The sequence below is a fragment of the Chrysochloris asiatica genome, unplaced genomic scaffold (genome assembly GCF_000296735.1).
Source record: "Chrysochloris asiatica unplaced genomic scaffold, ChrAsi1.0 scaffold00007, whole genome shotgun sequence".
Taxonomy (NCBI): Eukaryota; Metazoa; Chordata; class Mammalia; order Afrosoricida; family Chrysochloridae; genus Chrysochloris; species Chrysochloris asiatica.
The window spans coordinates 330850-347129 of NW_006408525.1; the positions used below are offsets into that span (position 1 = coordinate 330850).

Sequence of the window (16280 nt, forward strand, 5' to 3'; positions counted from 1 at the left end):
CTCATGGGAGTTTCTGTGAGGATTAAGCAATATAAGCTACCTACTGCACTTAGTACAATGTCTGGCACATAGATTTCAAGAAATAAACACACTGTCATTGAATCCAATCTGATTCATAGCAACCCTATATAAGTTTCCAAGACTGTAAACCTTTACAGGAGCAGATAGCCTTATCTTTCTCCTGAGGAGTGGCTGGTGAGTTTGAACTGCCAATCTTGCAGTTAGCAGCCCAACGATGCTTAACCCACAACACCACCAGGGCTCATTTGTACAGAATAATAGTTCTTAGCACTAGCATGTTTCAGCATTAAACATTTTAAACTAAGAGAAGCAAAGAAATGGTACATCAGAAAGCCATACACAATACAAAACAAAACACATACAAAAAATTATCTCATGGATAAAATGCCCTCATTGTGCTAAAAGAAAACTAAGAATTTATTTAAAATTCAAGGAGACTCACAGGAGGCAGAGAACACTCAAGAAACACAAGCATCTGGAACAATGACTTAATCCTTTTCAGTCATAATTCTCTTTGAGAATCCTGATGAGGGTTTTATAGGTATTCTTTAAAAAATGAATAATCCATATCCAAAAGAAATGTATCCAATGCCAGAGGCTTTACAAATCCCAATCATGGCTAGCCTACAGCAGTAATACAGAAACTTGGTTTGAATGGGACTCATCAGGCTGCTTGTTTATTGAAAATGAAGATTGCAGGGCTTCATCCCAAATCTACTGAGTCTGAATGCTAGAAGTGGGACTGGAGGAATGTATGGACAGAGATCTCATTTTAAACAAACACATCTATGATTCTATAGCTTGGGCATTGAGTACCACTACCCATGTCTACAGACTCCCAGATTAAAACCTCTTGTTCCTGGGGATATGACAGGAAAATATTCATATCTCCTGTCTATTGTGAAATCAAATTTGAAAGCTATACAGACTAACTAAACTTGTTTAAAAAAGAAGAGGAATTTATATAACACACAATTCATTTATCTCAATTAACAGGGGCATTCTAACTCTGAGCTAATAACTACTTAGGTGAATTATGGTAAACATACACAGCAGATATTAGTTTCATTTGGCATATTATGTTTCCCAACATAACCCTTTTGCTAACTTTATCTCGGAAAAAGTTTGAAATATAAGAAAAACCCACCAAGAAAGAATACATGAAAGAAACATCCAGCTGATATAAAGTGAGGGGAGATGCACAAGAACACCCATACCTGCAGATAGTACCCATTTGACCTGGCTTCAATGGCTGGGTGATCAGAACTCAACTAGAGGAAGAAAGAAGAGGAAAAAAAGAGTAATCTGCTATAATTTGATGAACTTGACCTATACTTATGGATGTAGTAGCTCAAAAGAGGGAATAAATCTTTACAGTGAGGATCATTCCCACCCCCTCGATATACACGGTTGACGGGAATGGGCAACTTAAGACACTGGCTACCCAAAATGGGGAGACAACAAAGGCACGAAGTGACTGGCTTACAAGCTTTCAAGAGGGAGCCTAGTTCCAGAGGGTGCGGGGGAAGGTAGAATCTCCATTGAGTGGTTCCCAGCCTGTCTAGACAAGACTGGTGAAAGGCGATGAGGATAAGTCTCTTATGGTTCAGTAGTGAATAATTACTATTAGGACTGATTGTGAGTGTTGCAAATGTAAAGGTAGACATTTTGTAACAAAAGGAGAGAGGTGGTTGATATTGCAGTCCAGGAGCAGAGGCCCCTGGGACCACCAAGGGAGAAGAGTGGAGTGCTGGACCCTACCCAGAGAAGCAGTGAAGCCAGATATGGAGACAGAGATGCTGACGAGGAGAGATGGAGTGGCTGGGGACTCTGGACTCAGGGAGGGAGAGGGGCTGTGTGCTGATGGCCAGGAGGACAGGCTTGTGGGGTATACCAGGCTTGTGGTAGTTTGAATGGTTATATATTCCTGAGAAAACAAAACAAAAACAGAGGGAATGGAAGCAAATGCTGTTGAATGATGATGCATGGGAGGGGATTGTAATCATTGCAATGAAATGAAATACGATAGGATGAATGTGAAGAAGAAGAAAAGAGAATATATGAAAACATGGATAGGGAACAATATTTCAATAATTTTCAGTTAGTACAGAAAGTAAGAAAGTCTTCTATTTACTCTACAACAATAAATTTAAGCAGCAAACTACAAAATTGTTTACCAGCGATGTTCCTAACCATGTAAAACCAAAAGAAGACCATGGCCAAGGACTAAAAAGAAACACAAGAAGAAAGAAAGAAAAAGAACAGAGTTTGATTTGCTGGGATGAATACAACATAGAAGCAATTTTTCTCCTTTAGCCTTTGCTGTAGTTACAGTGGTATTTGTACAACTAATAAAAGAATTCAACAGGGAGCTCTGATAGCATAGTGGTTACAAATAGGGCTGTGAACCTCAAGTTCAGCAGTTCGAAACTACCAACTGTTCCCTGCGAGAAAGATGAGGCTTTCTGCTCCCGTAAAGATTTACAGCCTCGGAAACCCTGTGCAGGGTCGCTATGAGTCAGAACTGACTCCCCAGCACATAACCACCACCACCACCACTCAACAGTAGTATCCTAGAGCACTGGACTCTAACCATAAGAAGCAGTGCCTTAAGAGCTCAAGAAGAATGAAGACATCACATCAGAGCAGTGTAATACATTTTACACCCCACCATTAAGGGGAAATTCTGCAGTTGAACTATACCCCCGCCCCCAGCCTCACTCTTTACCGGATACGGCACATGCAGGAAGCACATTGGTTAGGTAAAGTCAGCTTCCTCTTTAGAAAGAATTCAGAAGTTCCTTCCCTGCTGCAGAACCTATGTTCTGTTTTTGTTTCAGAATTTAAGAAAGAAAGAGAGAAAAGGAAGTATATGAGCACAAAGCAGAGAAAGAAGTACGGAAGGAAGAAACCATTTCCAAGACCACCTCCTTTGCTCTCTTTCTAAGTTTGGTCCCTAGAATCCAAACCATCTCTATTTCAAATCTGATACCACCTTGGAATTGTTTTCTTTTCCATTAAATAATTCATATATGAAAGCTTCTGTCACTTTCTATCCAATCATGTGTCTGATCAACTTCATTTGCTTTGGCTTTATGAAAACTCATTTAAAAATGTGACATCACTGCTGAGTGAATTGGGCTGTAAACACTTCTGGCTATAACACAAATCTTTATTGTTGCTGTATGCTGTCCAGTGGATGATGATTCATAACGATCCGACAGGACAGGGTAGAACTGCCACATAGGATTTTCTAGACTGTAATCCTTATGAGAGCAGATCAGCAGGTCTTCACTCCACAGAGCCACTGGTAGGTTTGAATCACCTTTCAGTTCACAGCTTAACCACAGAGCCATAAGGGCTCCTTCACTTCCATCTTGCACCCACATAAAGTAGACAACCAATCAGCTCTAAGTGCTAGCTATCCATCTACAGGTGAAAACAGCAGGGATGCCTTGTAACAATGTAAGGATTTAAGAAGTATACAAAAGATAGACTACTGGAGGTATCAAAAAAGAAACCATGTATATACATTGTTTATGTTATGAATAACGTCAGAACTAATTTCCCACTAAAATCTCTACTGTAACAGACCATTAAAATTTACAAAGGTTCTACTGCAACTGAATCTGATTCTAATCTCAGCACAACTGATTTTTTTTTCTTTTTTTTTTTAAAGTTTCAACAAGAGATAAACTCATAAAATGCCAAAGAAGATTTATACTTCAATAATAAACCACACCAAAAAAAAGCCCGAGGAACAGGAAGGGGCTTAAAAAGTTCATGGAAAAATAAGACTAAAAGATTATGGAATTTTTCCATAATTTTTTTAAAGGCCCCTCATAGTAAATTTCATATAAACTGAGAAAAAAATATTTTGGTTAGTTTCTTCAATTTCAGTTGGTGTAAATATTTACCTTTTTAAAATCTCATTATTGCTGGAGTCCTGGTGTGGTGCTGTAGGATAAAGTACTGGACCGCAAGGTCAGTTTGAACAAGATGGGTAGTTCAAATCCACCAGCTGACCTTTGGAAACCCTATACAGGATTGCTATAGTCAAAACTGATTTGATGGTACTTAATAACAAAAATTCTTGTTAGCTAATAGTTTTTTAAACCAGTCTATAGTTTAAATCACTTTTAGTTTCCTATTAGGAAAATAATTAGGGGGAAAAAAAATTCTTAGATTAGGACTTGGAGGATGAAAATTATTTTCTTCTTTTCTAAAGTCATAAAAATGAATGTTGCAAAGGAGCTAGTGGTATATTCCAGCTACTTATTTCCTGAAATATTAGAGGGTTTCAAAACTTCATGGGAAAATTCCATTACCTTTCAATTCTATTGTTCCATGAACTTTTTTAAAGCCCCCTCATACATGAACTATTTGTCTTTGCACTGACACCAGGACCAAACCAAAACCTAACCCATTATATAGAATCAATTTCAACTCACAGGACTCTAGGAAACTAAAGTACAACTGCCCCATAGTTTCCAAAGATGTCATCTTTGCAGAAGCAGACTGCCAAATCTTTCTCCCCACAGAACAGATGGTGGGTTCGCAGGTAAGCAACAAATTACTGTGCCACCAGGGCGCTTTGATACCAGGACAGTAGTTAGTAAAATAATGGTATTAGTAACAACCATATTGCAGCAGCTATCACTTACAAAGTACCTACTCCTGGTTGCCAAGTACCCACACCCATGGTCTCAAACTCTACACCACGACCTTATGAAGGAAGTATCTGTATATGAGTAATACTGAGGCTCAGAGTACTTAACTTGTCTAATAAAAGCTAGTGGCAAAACTGTAATTCGTATTCAATCTGATTCAAGTTTGTACTTGTAAGAACTGCTACATTGTTCCTTTTGTCTACTGTATTAAAAAAAAAACTTCAAAAGGAAAATCTATATTATGTCATTTGGCAGTCTGTTACATTAGTGGCCCCAGATGAACCACACCTCCTGGTATTTATGGCCTTGAATCTGGACTGGCCCTGTGACAATGTGGTGGACCTTATACTGTGTTTTCCAGGCTTTAGCCTTAAGGCCTGCAATTTCGGCTTTTGTGTTCCTGGGGTCCTGAGCCATGAGGTGTGTATGGCTATTCTGTGGAAGAAAGCAAGTAGGAGGAGGGAGGGATGGAAGGAAGAGGAAAAGGAGATGGAAGAGAAGGCTGGAGGAGACAACCAAGCTGTCTTAGCAGTTAGTGTTCTAGCTGAGGCCTGCTATCATCAGGCTCTTCCTGGACATTCCAGTCTCAGCTGCCATTTGACTGCAACCATATGAGTTGTCAAGCAAAATCAGGGGATGTATTGCCTAACTGAGCCCCAATTAACCCCCCCAGAATTGCAAATAGAATGGTGCTTTCTAAGTCACTAAGCTTTGGCATAAGCCCTGGATTGGAGCTGTAGGATAAGCACTAGACTGCTAACCACAAAGTGGGCAGTTCAACCCACCAGCTGGTCTCAGAAACTCTATACAAGCTTGCTATCAGTTGGAACTGACTTAACATCACACAGTAACAAACAACAAACTTTGGCATAGGAGCTGGTGGCACAGCGGTGAAGTGTTGGGCTGCTAATGGAATGACTGAGCACACTGTCTACGCCATGCCAGAAAAACATGGCGGTCACCTTGCACAGATTACAGACTTGGAAATCCTATGAAGCTTTTACTCTCTGTCCTATAGCACTGGACTGAAAGGTGGGTTTGAATCACAAACCCACCAGCTGCTCCTCGGAAACCCTATGCAGGGTTCACTAAGAGTTAGAACAGACTCAAAGGCACTTAACAACAACAAAGGGTCCCTATGCATTAGAATAATCTCAAAGGAAAAGGGTTTTATTTTGTTTTTAAAGCTTTGGCATAATTTACTATGCACCAAACAAATCATATTTTATATCAGTTATTATTTGTATTAATGAATAGGGTACGTATAATCAAAACTACAGACAATCTAAAAAGAATGTCTGCAAAAATTATACCTACAACATCCATAAAGGCATTTGTTCACTCAACAATTTATTGAGGTGTGGAGCTGGAGGATAAGCACTGGACTGCTAACCATAAAGTCAGCAGTTCAAACCCACCAGCTGCTCCTTGGAAACTCTATACAGGGTTGCTGTGAGTCAGAACTGACTCCACAGCACTTAGTAACAACAAGTATGTACACTCATACTTCAAACATGTTATCAGGAGGTGATAGAGAAGGGCATCATGCTTGGTAAAGTAAAGGGTTCACGAAGAAGACACCTAGTGAGATGGACTGATGCAGTGGCAGCAGCAATGGGCTCAAACTTAGCAACAGTTGTGAGGATGGCATAGGAGTGGGCAGTGTTTCATTCTGTTGTGCATAGGGTTGCTATGAATCAGAACCAACTGGACAGGCCCTAACAATAACAGTATATATTAGTAAACAGAAAGACAATTGCAGGCACAAGTACCTATAATCAAATGCAGAAGTTCTTCAATAAAAGGGAAAGCAGCCACTAACTGCCATCAGAGCTCAAGGGGGATAATCTACTGGGAAAGACAGCAGGAGACCTTTAAAGAAGTTGCCAGTTCAAAGTACAGGATGTTATTTCAATAACAATAATAGTTAGTTGCATTATTATTATGTTGTTGTTGTGAAGTGCTCTCCAGTTGATTCCATCTCAGAGCTTCCAAGCAGCAACTGGTGAACCTGAATCCCTTGTGCTTCAACCAAGCTAACAGTCTAGTGCTTCATCCTATGTCACAGGAATGATCCTAAACATGTACACATTTCTCATTTTAATTCCCACATGAATCACCAGGTGAAGTGGATACTATCCTTATCCTCATTTTACAGATAAGAAAACTGAAGATCAGGAAAGTCAAGTTCCTCATGGTCTTATCATGGCTAGTCACATTTTGAGTAGAGACAATTATGAACAAGGGAAGAACTAGAAATGTAAGTAATTAAGTCACATCTTTCAACAAGAAGAACAAAAACGCTGTTCTCCATTTGTTTGGCATTTCAGTTCAAAAACGGTTTTTGTTAGGTAGCCATGGAGTGGACCTTAGACTCCTAGAGACCTTACATAGGGTTTTCAAGGCTGTGAATCTTTACTGGAGCAGAAAACCTCATCTTTCTCCTGTAAAGTGGCTAGTAGGTTTGAACTCCTGACCTTGTGGTTAGCAGTCTAGTGCTTATCCTATGGTGCCACTGGCACTATGTTAAAAAATTAGTCCTACTGCAATATTCTCATTAACTATAACAAATGCACCATATTAATACAAAATGTTAATGATAAGGAAAACAGTGTGGGGGTGTATGAAAACCTTACTATCTGCTCAATTTTTCTGTAAATCTAAAAAAAAAAGTCTATTAATTTTTTAAAATGCTCTTGTTATTTACTAGGTTTATAGTATTAAGACTAGTTCTTCCCTATTAAAACTGTTCATACAAATCCATGTGACCTAGCTTCAACGATCAGAATTCTAACAGAGGAAGATAAAGAAATCTGATAAAGGAAGCAAGCGTAAATTGTTACAATTTGATGAACTTGACCTATACTGATGGTTGTAAGTCACTCACATCAAGTATCAATCCTATTTCTTCTGTACACAGGGTTGACAGGGATGGGCAACTTAGGCATTGTTGTTGTTAAGTGCCATCAAGTCGATTCCGACCCACAGCAACCCTGTATAGGGTTTCCAAGGAGCAGTTGGTGAGCTTGAACCACCGATCTTGTAGTTCAAATGACTTTGCAGTCTGACGCATGAGCCCACAGCACCACACAAGGACTTAGACATTAGCTACCTAAAACGGGGGAGCTATAAAGGCTCAAAGTGGCTGGCTTACAAGTTTTCAAGAGGGAGTTTAGTTTCAGAGTGTTCAGGGGAAGGTATAATCCCCAACTGAATAGTTTTTATTTTATCTAGACAGGTCTAGTGAAAGGAGATGGGGATAAGATTCTTATGATTCCATAGTGAGTAACTGTTATCATGATTAATCACAACTGTCATAGCTGTAAAGGTAGAAGTTCTGTAACAAAAAGTGGGAAGTAATTAATCTTACAGTTCAGGAACAGAGGACCCTAGGACCATCAAGGGAGAAAAACACAAGCAGAATGTGGGACCTTATCCAGAGACGCAGCAACACCTGAGATGGAGGCCGAAATGATGACATGGAAAGAGAGCAGCTGAGGACTCTAGACTCATGTAAAGAGAAAGACTGAGTGCTGGCAGCCAGGAGGCAGGCTTGTAGAATGTGCCTTTTGGTTACCTAAATTATTATATATTCCTGAGTGTTTTTGTGTACATCAGAAAAAAAAGGAGGGGGGGGAGGTTAGCAATACTGTTGAATGGTGATTCATGGAGAGGATTGTAATTATTGCAATGAAATAAAATACGATAGCATGAGTACAAAACTGATGTTCTCCCACGTAAACTATCACTCAAAACACAATAAAAACTTTAAAAGAAATTGTACATACATTACAATCTATATTAACACACACACATGTGGGCTTCAATAGCATGTGGAAAAACTGAATTAAGATAATGAATTTTTCCCCCTATGAACTGGTTGGAGCCTCAGCATACAGGGAATGGGGGAAGAAAACTGGGTCTCTCTGTGACATTCACTCACATACTTTTTAATTAATATCACCGATTCAACAGTCTTCCTTCTCTATCTCTTCCTATACTTCAAGTGAGTTTTGGACTCAGTAAGCAGCTTTCAGTGTCATGTTTAAAGATGTAAGATTTATAAAAATATGACTGTAAAACTAAATGTAAATATATCTTTTGTGTGATCTTTTGCAAACATAAGTGCCATTTGTTTACTTTGGGGGAAGGGGGTGGCTTGAGCCAATGTCTTAGTTTTCTATAACAGAAATACCTCAAGTGAGTGCCTTTAACAAACAGATATATTTTGTCACAGTTTATGAGATTTTTTAGTTCAAATTCAGGCTACCAGCTCTAAAGAAAGATTTTTGTTCTTTGCAGACTCAGGAGGAAGGTCACTGCCTCTTCAGCTTTGGCTTTCTGGTTTCTAGGAGATCTCTAAGTGTCTTGGCATCAATCTTACCCCATCTCGCGTCTCAGTTCCCTTGTTTACTCTTTCACACAGCAAAAGAGACGACTTAAAATACACCTGACACTGATCCGAACTCATTAACATAACAAAGACAACCATTCCCAAATGGGATTACAACCACAAACATTTGTTGTTGTTAAGTACCATGGATTCATAGCAACCCCCATATAGGGTTTCTGAAGAGCGGCTGGTGAGCCTTGTGTTTCAAACCGACCTTGCAGTCCAGTGCATTAACCCACAGCACCCCACCAGTATTCCTACCACAAACACAGGGGTTAGGATTTGTAACACATATTTTGGGGACATATTTCAATCCACTGTTGGTGTTAAGTGCTGCTGAATTGGTTCCCACTCATTGTGACCCTGTGTAGGGTTTCTGAGGAGTGACTGGTAAGTTTAAGCATCAATTTTATGGTTAACAGTCCAGTGCTACTCCTACAGCACCACACCAGGGCTCCATTCAATCCACTGTTACTGTTGTTATAAAGTGCCATCGAGTTGGTTCAGACCCATAGTGACTCTGTATAGGGTTTTTGACCTAGGAGCTGCTGGTGAGCTTGAACCGCTGACCTTGCAGATCAAATTAACTTTGCAGTCCAGTGTATTAATCCACAGTGCCACACCAGGACTCTCTATTCAACCCACGTTAGTCAATATTTTAATTCTGCCTCTGGAGCTCTCCAAATCAAGAGCGTTTTGGGAGTACTTAAACCAATGCATTTTTCACCCTACCACCAACAAATGCTCTGTAAGTATCTATATATAAATCTAGTCGCCTCTATGGAGTCCTGTGTGGTACTGCAGGATAGGCATTGGACTGCTAACCAAAATGTTGATAGTTCAAACCCACCATTCACCCTATACAGGATTGCTATCGTTTGGAACTGACTCGATGGCACTTACCAATAACAATTCACTTTTTTGTTAAAAATTTAGCTGCTCATGAGATAATGCTCAAGATAAATGTTTATGATATAATGCTAAGGAAAAAAAAAACAAAAACGGAGACAATGTTGTATATTACTATAGTAGTACACTCTGAACTTCCTGAAGTGGTGGTATGTATAGGATGCACCAAATTGTTAACAGTGATTGTCTCTAAGTGGCAGAATTATGAGTTATTTTAAAACTACTTCATCTGTTTTTAGTATTTCCTAGCTCTATGTGTAACTTTTTTTTAGGATACTATAATACGGAAATTTTAAGTACTACTACAGTAGCACATTACATTCAAACAGATTTTTGTATTGTTTTGAAAACGAGTAACAGAAGGGGAAGTGGGAGATAAAAGTAGCAATAATAGCGTTCTTTTCTTTTCTGAGCTACTAAGACTTCCTGCCCTGGTTTACTGAAAATAATTTACTAGACCTTTAGTTCAGATTTAACTATAAAAATCAGTAGAGAGATAATGACATGGTGATGGTGTATCTCAGTCTTTAATGTGCATACATATCACCAGGGGTCTTGCAGTAGATCTGGGTGGGGCCTAACATTCCCCATTCTTAACAAGCTCCCAGGTAATGTCACTGCTGTGGTCATAAGTTATGAGCCACAGGTGTAATTGTTGTTGTTGTTGTTAAGTGACATGGAGTTGGTTCCGACTCATAGCGACCCTGTATAGGGTTTCCAAGGAGCATCTGGCGGGTTTGAAGCGCCAACCTTGTGGTTCACAGTCCAGTGCTGAACCGACAGCGCCACAACAGGAGTCCTACAGGTGTAGTAATAAGAATCAAATGAACACCACTGGCCAGAGCTAGGCAGGCACCATGTTGTGGTCATTACTCTGAAAGAGTAGTGACTTGCTTTTGTCAGGGCACTGAGAGTCACTGAGTCACTCCAACTAAAAGCTAACATATTCATTTTATAGAATGAAATACAATCGCACACAGACCAGAATATTAACACAACAAGTATAAAAGTCAACCCTGTAAAAACAGAGTAAGTGTTGAAAAGCACAAGGGAAGTGAAATCTCAAAATCCATGAACTTCAGTTTCTACTTGTTTTTTTTTCTTAGGGATAATAGCCTAATGATCAGCCACCATGAGGGCAGTGGTCCATTTTCTTGAACACAGCATCTGTAGGGCCCAAAACTAACCTCTGACCCACAGTTGTTGTTGTTAAGGACCTTCAATAGTAGGCGCCCAATAAATATTTATTGAGTGAATGAACAAATGAGTATTTAAGGAGAGTGGGAGTTAACTTCTTGGATTATTTACATCTTAATACCAAGGATTCCAGGGAGCTATAGAGATCCTTAATTATTTCAACATGTCATGCCAGGCGGGCTGTACAAATCATCTGATTTCCTGAAGAAAACTAACATCTCTCTCTAGCCTTTAACTCACTCAGTGAGTTGCAGACTCTTCTTGCACTCCTACTCAGAACTTCCTTTTCTCTAAAACAGGGGGTAGGGCCTTAACCACAAGAGGAGAAACTGCTACATGGTAGCCGTTGTTTTTTTTTTTTGACAGAGTAACTTAGAAGATTTTTATTCTTCCTTTTAAACTTTCTTAGGCGTGATTTTTCTTTAATTTGGATAAAATATGCATCACAAAGCATTTGCCGCTTTCAACATTTTTACACATATACAGTTCAATGACATTATGTTCACCATGTCTTGCATATGATTGCCACTAGACAAAATTTCTTAACACAAGATAAATCTAATGAGAGCCTTTAAAAAAGTAATAAATAAAAGCAGACATAAAAAGTATACCATAAGTTCCCCGAAGGCTAAACAGAATTACCATTGACCCAGCCATTCCACTCCTCGGCAAAGGTAGTTATCAACTTATGACAGGGTTCCATTCCAATGTGAATCAGTTCTGGCATAAACTGAATACCTCTTTGTTTTTGTTTCTATCTTGCTTTTCGTTTTCATTATTGCCTCTCAAAAATCTGACCTTTATAAAGCTGATCTTTATTTGTCTTTGAACATCGGAAAGAGAACATTTGAGAATAATATCAGCAAATTATGTGTTGCTACATTTATGTAGTACATGTTACCAGCAACAACAAAAAAACAGATGGTCATAAGTATGGTTCATCATAACTTGACAACATCCTAAATTGGGAATCACCTGCATATACCCAAGAGAATTGCAAACATATTTTACACAAAAACCTGTACATGAATGTTCATAGTAGCATTATTCGTAACGGTCAAAAAATGTAAACAACATGAATGTCCATCAACTGATGGATGGGTAAGTAAAACATGGTATATCCATATGATAGAATATTACTCAAGCATAAAAAGAAATGAAGTACTGATACATGACCGAACCTTGAAACATTATGCTAAATGAAAGGAGCCAAATACATAAATATCTATCGTGTGACTTCATTTATGTGAAATGGCCAGAATACCTGCAGACAGAAATTAGATTAGTGGTAGATGGGTAGATGACTGCTAATAGGTATGGGTTTCTTTTGGGAGATGATTAAAATGTTTTAGAATTAGATAATGGCAATGATTAGTTGCACAACTTTATGAATAATAAAAAAAAAAAACCCACATTGAATTGTACATTTTAAAGTATGAATTTTATGCTATGTAAATTATATCTCAATACAAAAGAAATACAGCAAAAGGAAATAAAATCAGCTAGTAAAAATGATATCCAAATAAATGGGAAACATCTTCTCACTTTTGCCTAGGCAAAATTGTTGACCAAAAAGCCAAAACATTTATGTAGTTATTCTGAAAACGGCTGGAACTCTAAAAATATCCTAACCACGAGACAAAAGCAGCTGCTTATTTTGATAACATTTTTGTAACACAGACCTTCCTTAAAATGCATGTTGAAAGAAGACTCATTCTACAAACTTAAACATGTTCAACAGCATTAACTTTGAGCAGAGACCCTGTTGTAACTGGCACGGACACAAAACACATTCCAGTTCACAAAAGCGGACTGACAACTCCATTACTCAGTGTAGTTAGAAGGCAATGTCATAATGAACCTACACTGTGATAGATGATCTCTTAGTGTTTATTGTCTCAAACCTGAGACAGTGGACTTCAAAGACAAACAGTTACAAAAAACAACCTACGCTAAATTACACTATGGAAAAGTATGTCCTCTATTTAAATTGTTGGGTGTAAAATTTAAAAGAACATGCATGGAATTGGGAATAGAATATGATACCATCTAAGAAGAGATCACACTACTTTTTTTTTTAAATGAATTTGATCGATATCACACAATAAATTAAAAAGCACTACTCCCAGATGGAAGGAGCTCTGGTAGTGCAGTGGTTCAGAGTTGGGCTGCGAACCTCAAGGTCAGCGGTTCGAAACTACCAGCTGTTCTGTGGGAGAAAGACGAGGCTTTCTACTCCTGTAAAGATGGACAGCCTCAGAAACCCTGTACAGGGTTGTTATGAGTCAGAACCGACTCTATAGCACATAACCACCACCACCACTCCCAGATGGAGTCCTGGTGTGGTGCTACAGGCTACACACTGGACTTATCACAAAATCAGTTTGAACTTCAAGGTCAGCAGTTCAAAGTCGCCAGATGCTCCTTGGAAACCCTACAGAAGTTGCAATGAGTTGAAACTGACTCAACAACACTTAACAACTCCAAGGTACTAAGGAACTCTGGTGGTACTGTGTGTATTTGGCTGCTAACCACAAGATTGGTGGTTCAAACCCACCAGCTTCCCCTGGGGAGAAAGATAAGGTAGTCTGCTTTCATAAAGTCTTGGAAACAAAACTGGCTTAAAGATTAGTCTTTAATTAAAAAAAAGTATTTCTATCTTTTTTAAAACAATATCCTAAATTTAGAACCTTTCTTTCAAAATAGCAGATGAAATAATGCAAATATTTTCAATTGAAAACTGAGGTGAGTACATTTTACAAGGCCTTGAAAAGTATTCACCAAACCAGGATAATCATATGTAGATTTTGTTCCCAGTTTTGCTACTAAAATATGAGTGCCATCTGGTCTACATCAGCTCTACAAGGATTCTGGCTGACAGTATTATTATTTTATTTTAATATATGTAAAACCCAAAGCATGGTGAGTATCCCTAATATTGAGTGTCCAAAGCCATTTATTATTACAGTACTGTTTTACTAATTGTACATTTTCAAATTCAACGCAACATGAGATTTCCTAGGATGACAGTATACTAACACCAAGTGTGATCTAGAGAAATTCAGATGGAATTTTACTCATTAAAAAATTATTTATTAGAAAAAACTTACTTATTAGGCATTTGTGTTAACAGTAGCCTGTCCTATCACATACTGGCAATGGGTTATAATGTTTTTCTGTGAATGTTTAAGGGTGAGAGAAACCATGTGGTTTTCCTATATCTCTGATAACGCTGGCCCCACTGGAACAGATAACTGCCACTTAGAAGTATATTTAGAGTCTCCTTTCAGCGCTAGCCTCCTTAAATCTGTTTTTCCATATTCCTACAGCTCTGTATTTGCTTCATCAAACATTTCCTTTTCCTTCTTCCGCTCTTCATGTACACTAAACCATCAAGAATGGGATCACTCTATGTTTTTAATGCATTCAGGATCATATGCGATATTAAGTCCTTTCAGCTACCCCATTCATTTAGTGTTAACTCTCCTCAACCCTCTCCCGCTTTAACCTTCCCTTCCAAAATCCATTCTCCCTCCAGCTTCAGCTCTCTCCAAGTCAAGTGCCACATTTTCCTCAGGCTTCTCTAAAATCTATCCCCATCCCCATGGGGGGCAGGTTTTCCCAAATAATGTCCACCTTCCCCAATTCTCTTCATTCATCACTGCCGTCTAGGATCCCCTCGGTTTGTGCTCTGCTTCCTTAGCCTTTACTCTCCACAACCTCGGACCCCACCCCATTCCCATCACCGCTCCACACAGCGTGGAGAACGCCTCTCACACTTCTTTCGGTCCCCCCAACTTGTCCCTTGCCCTACGGCCTCCAAAGCAACCAAGTTCCCCAATCCCAGAACCTCCTAGATCTCCTTTCACCTTTAGAGCCCTCTCCTTCTGCCCTCGGAGGCTTGGGACACTCCCTCCCCTGGAAGCCCTCAAGCCTCGGTCCACCCTCTCTCCGCACCCCACACCCTATCCCGGGCCCGCAGAGCCCCTTCGGGCGCGGCCCTCCGACCTGCCTCCGCGCCTCCCGTAGCCCCTGCAGCCTGTGGTCCAGCTCCCGCCGGTAGCTCTGCGCCGCATCCACGTTCTCGCGGGCCTCCTGCAGCAGCACTTCAGGCTCCAGCTCCATCACCCGCCTCGTCCCGCCGCGCGGCCGGCGGCTCGGGACGCGGGCTCCTGACTGCCCCCGCCACAACCTAGCCGCCCGCCACGGCCTCTCGCAGGCGGAAGCGCCGCCACGCCCCGCCCCGCGGCGGCCTTGATTGACGTCTGGCGCTCCGGGGTTTCAGAGATCCGGGCCTGGCAGGCGAGAGGAGCCGGCATCCGCTGAGAGCCTGCGAGACTCGCTGCGTGGTTCTTGCTCGGGAAGTAGTGGCGACACGAAAAGATTACTAACTAACACTCAGCTAAGTGCTTCCCTCAGTCTTGCCACACTAATAATTCTATTTGTAAGTCCATTTATTTCACAGAGAAGGAAACTGAGGGACAAAGAGGTGGGCGACTTTCCCAAATTGGCGAGATTTAAGGCCATCTCTCTCCATTAGGTTTCTGGCACTTAAATAGCATTATGCTATCTCGCTGGTAAACGGAGCAGGAGTCTCTAGTTGGCACAAATGGTTAAGCACTGGACTTACTGAAAGGTCAAGGTTTGTGATTCAAATCCACCTAGAGGTACCTGGACGATAAGGCCCGGATATCTGCTTCCAAAAGATGACAGTCTGGAGAGCTTTATGCAGCAACTCTGCACACATGCAGTGGCCACGAGTCTGAACGGACGCCACAGCAACTAACAATAAATGAGCATCCTACCCGGGGCAGGCACTTTCAGAGGTTGCTATGAACCAGGTGTGGCGCTGTAGGATAACAGCCTGTTGTTGCAGCCAATGTAACAATCCACCGATTTGAGGGTCTTCCTCTTTTTCTGACCCTCTACTTTACCAAGTATGTCTTTCTCCAGGGACCAGTCCCTCTTGAAAATGTGTCCAAAGTACATAAGACATTCTGTCTTCTGAGGAGTATTCTGCCTGTACTGTTTTCAAAACAAATTCGTTTGTTCTTCTGTAAGAGTATAAGTACCTGAAAATGGAAATATAA

General features: G+C 40.2%; 1 protein-coding gene across 1 annotated transcript in view; it reads right to left on the bottom strand.

The window, feature by feature from the left end:
• Nucleotides 1–15417, bottom strand: part of CRLF3 (cytokine receptor-like factor 3) — a 40863-nt gene extending 25446 nt beyond the window's left edge. Inside the window, exon 1 of the mRNA XM_006832296.1 lies at nt 15199–15417. Within this exon, the coding sequence (XP_006832359.1) occupies nt 15199–15315 (117 nt within the window). The 5' untranslated portion in view covers nt 15316–15417. The remainder of the gene's footprint in view (nt 1–15198) is intronic.
• Nucleotides 15418–16280: the final 863 nt, after the last annotated feature.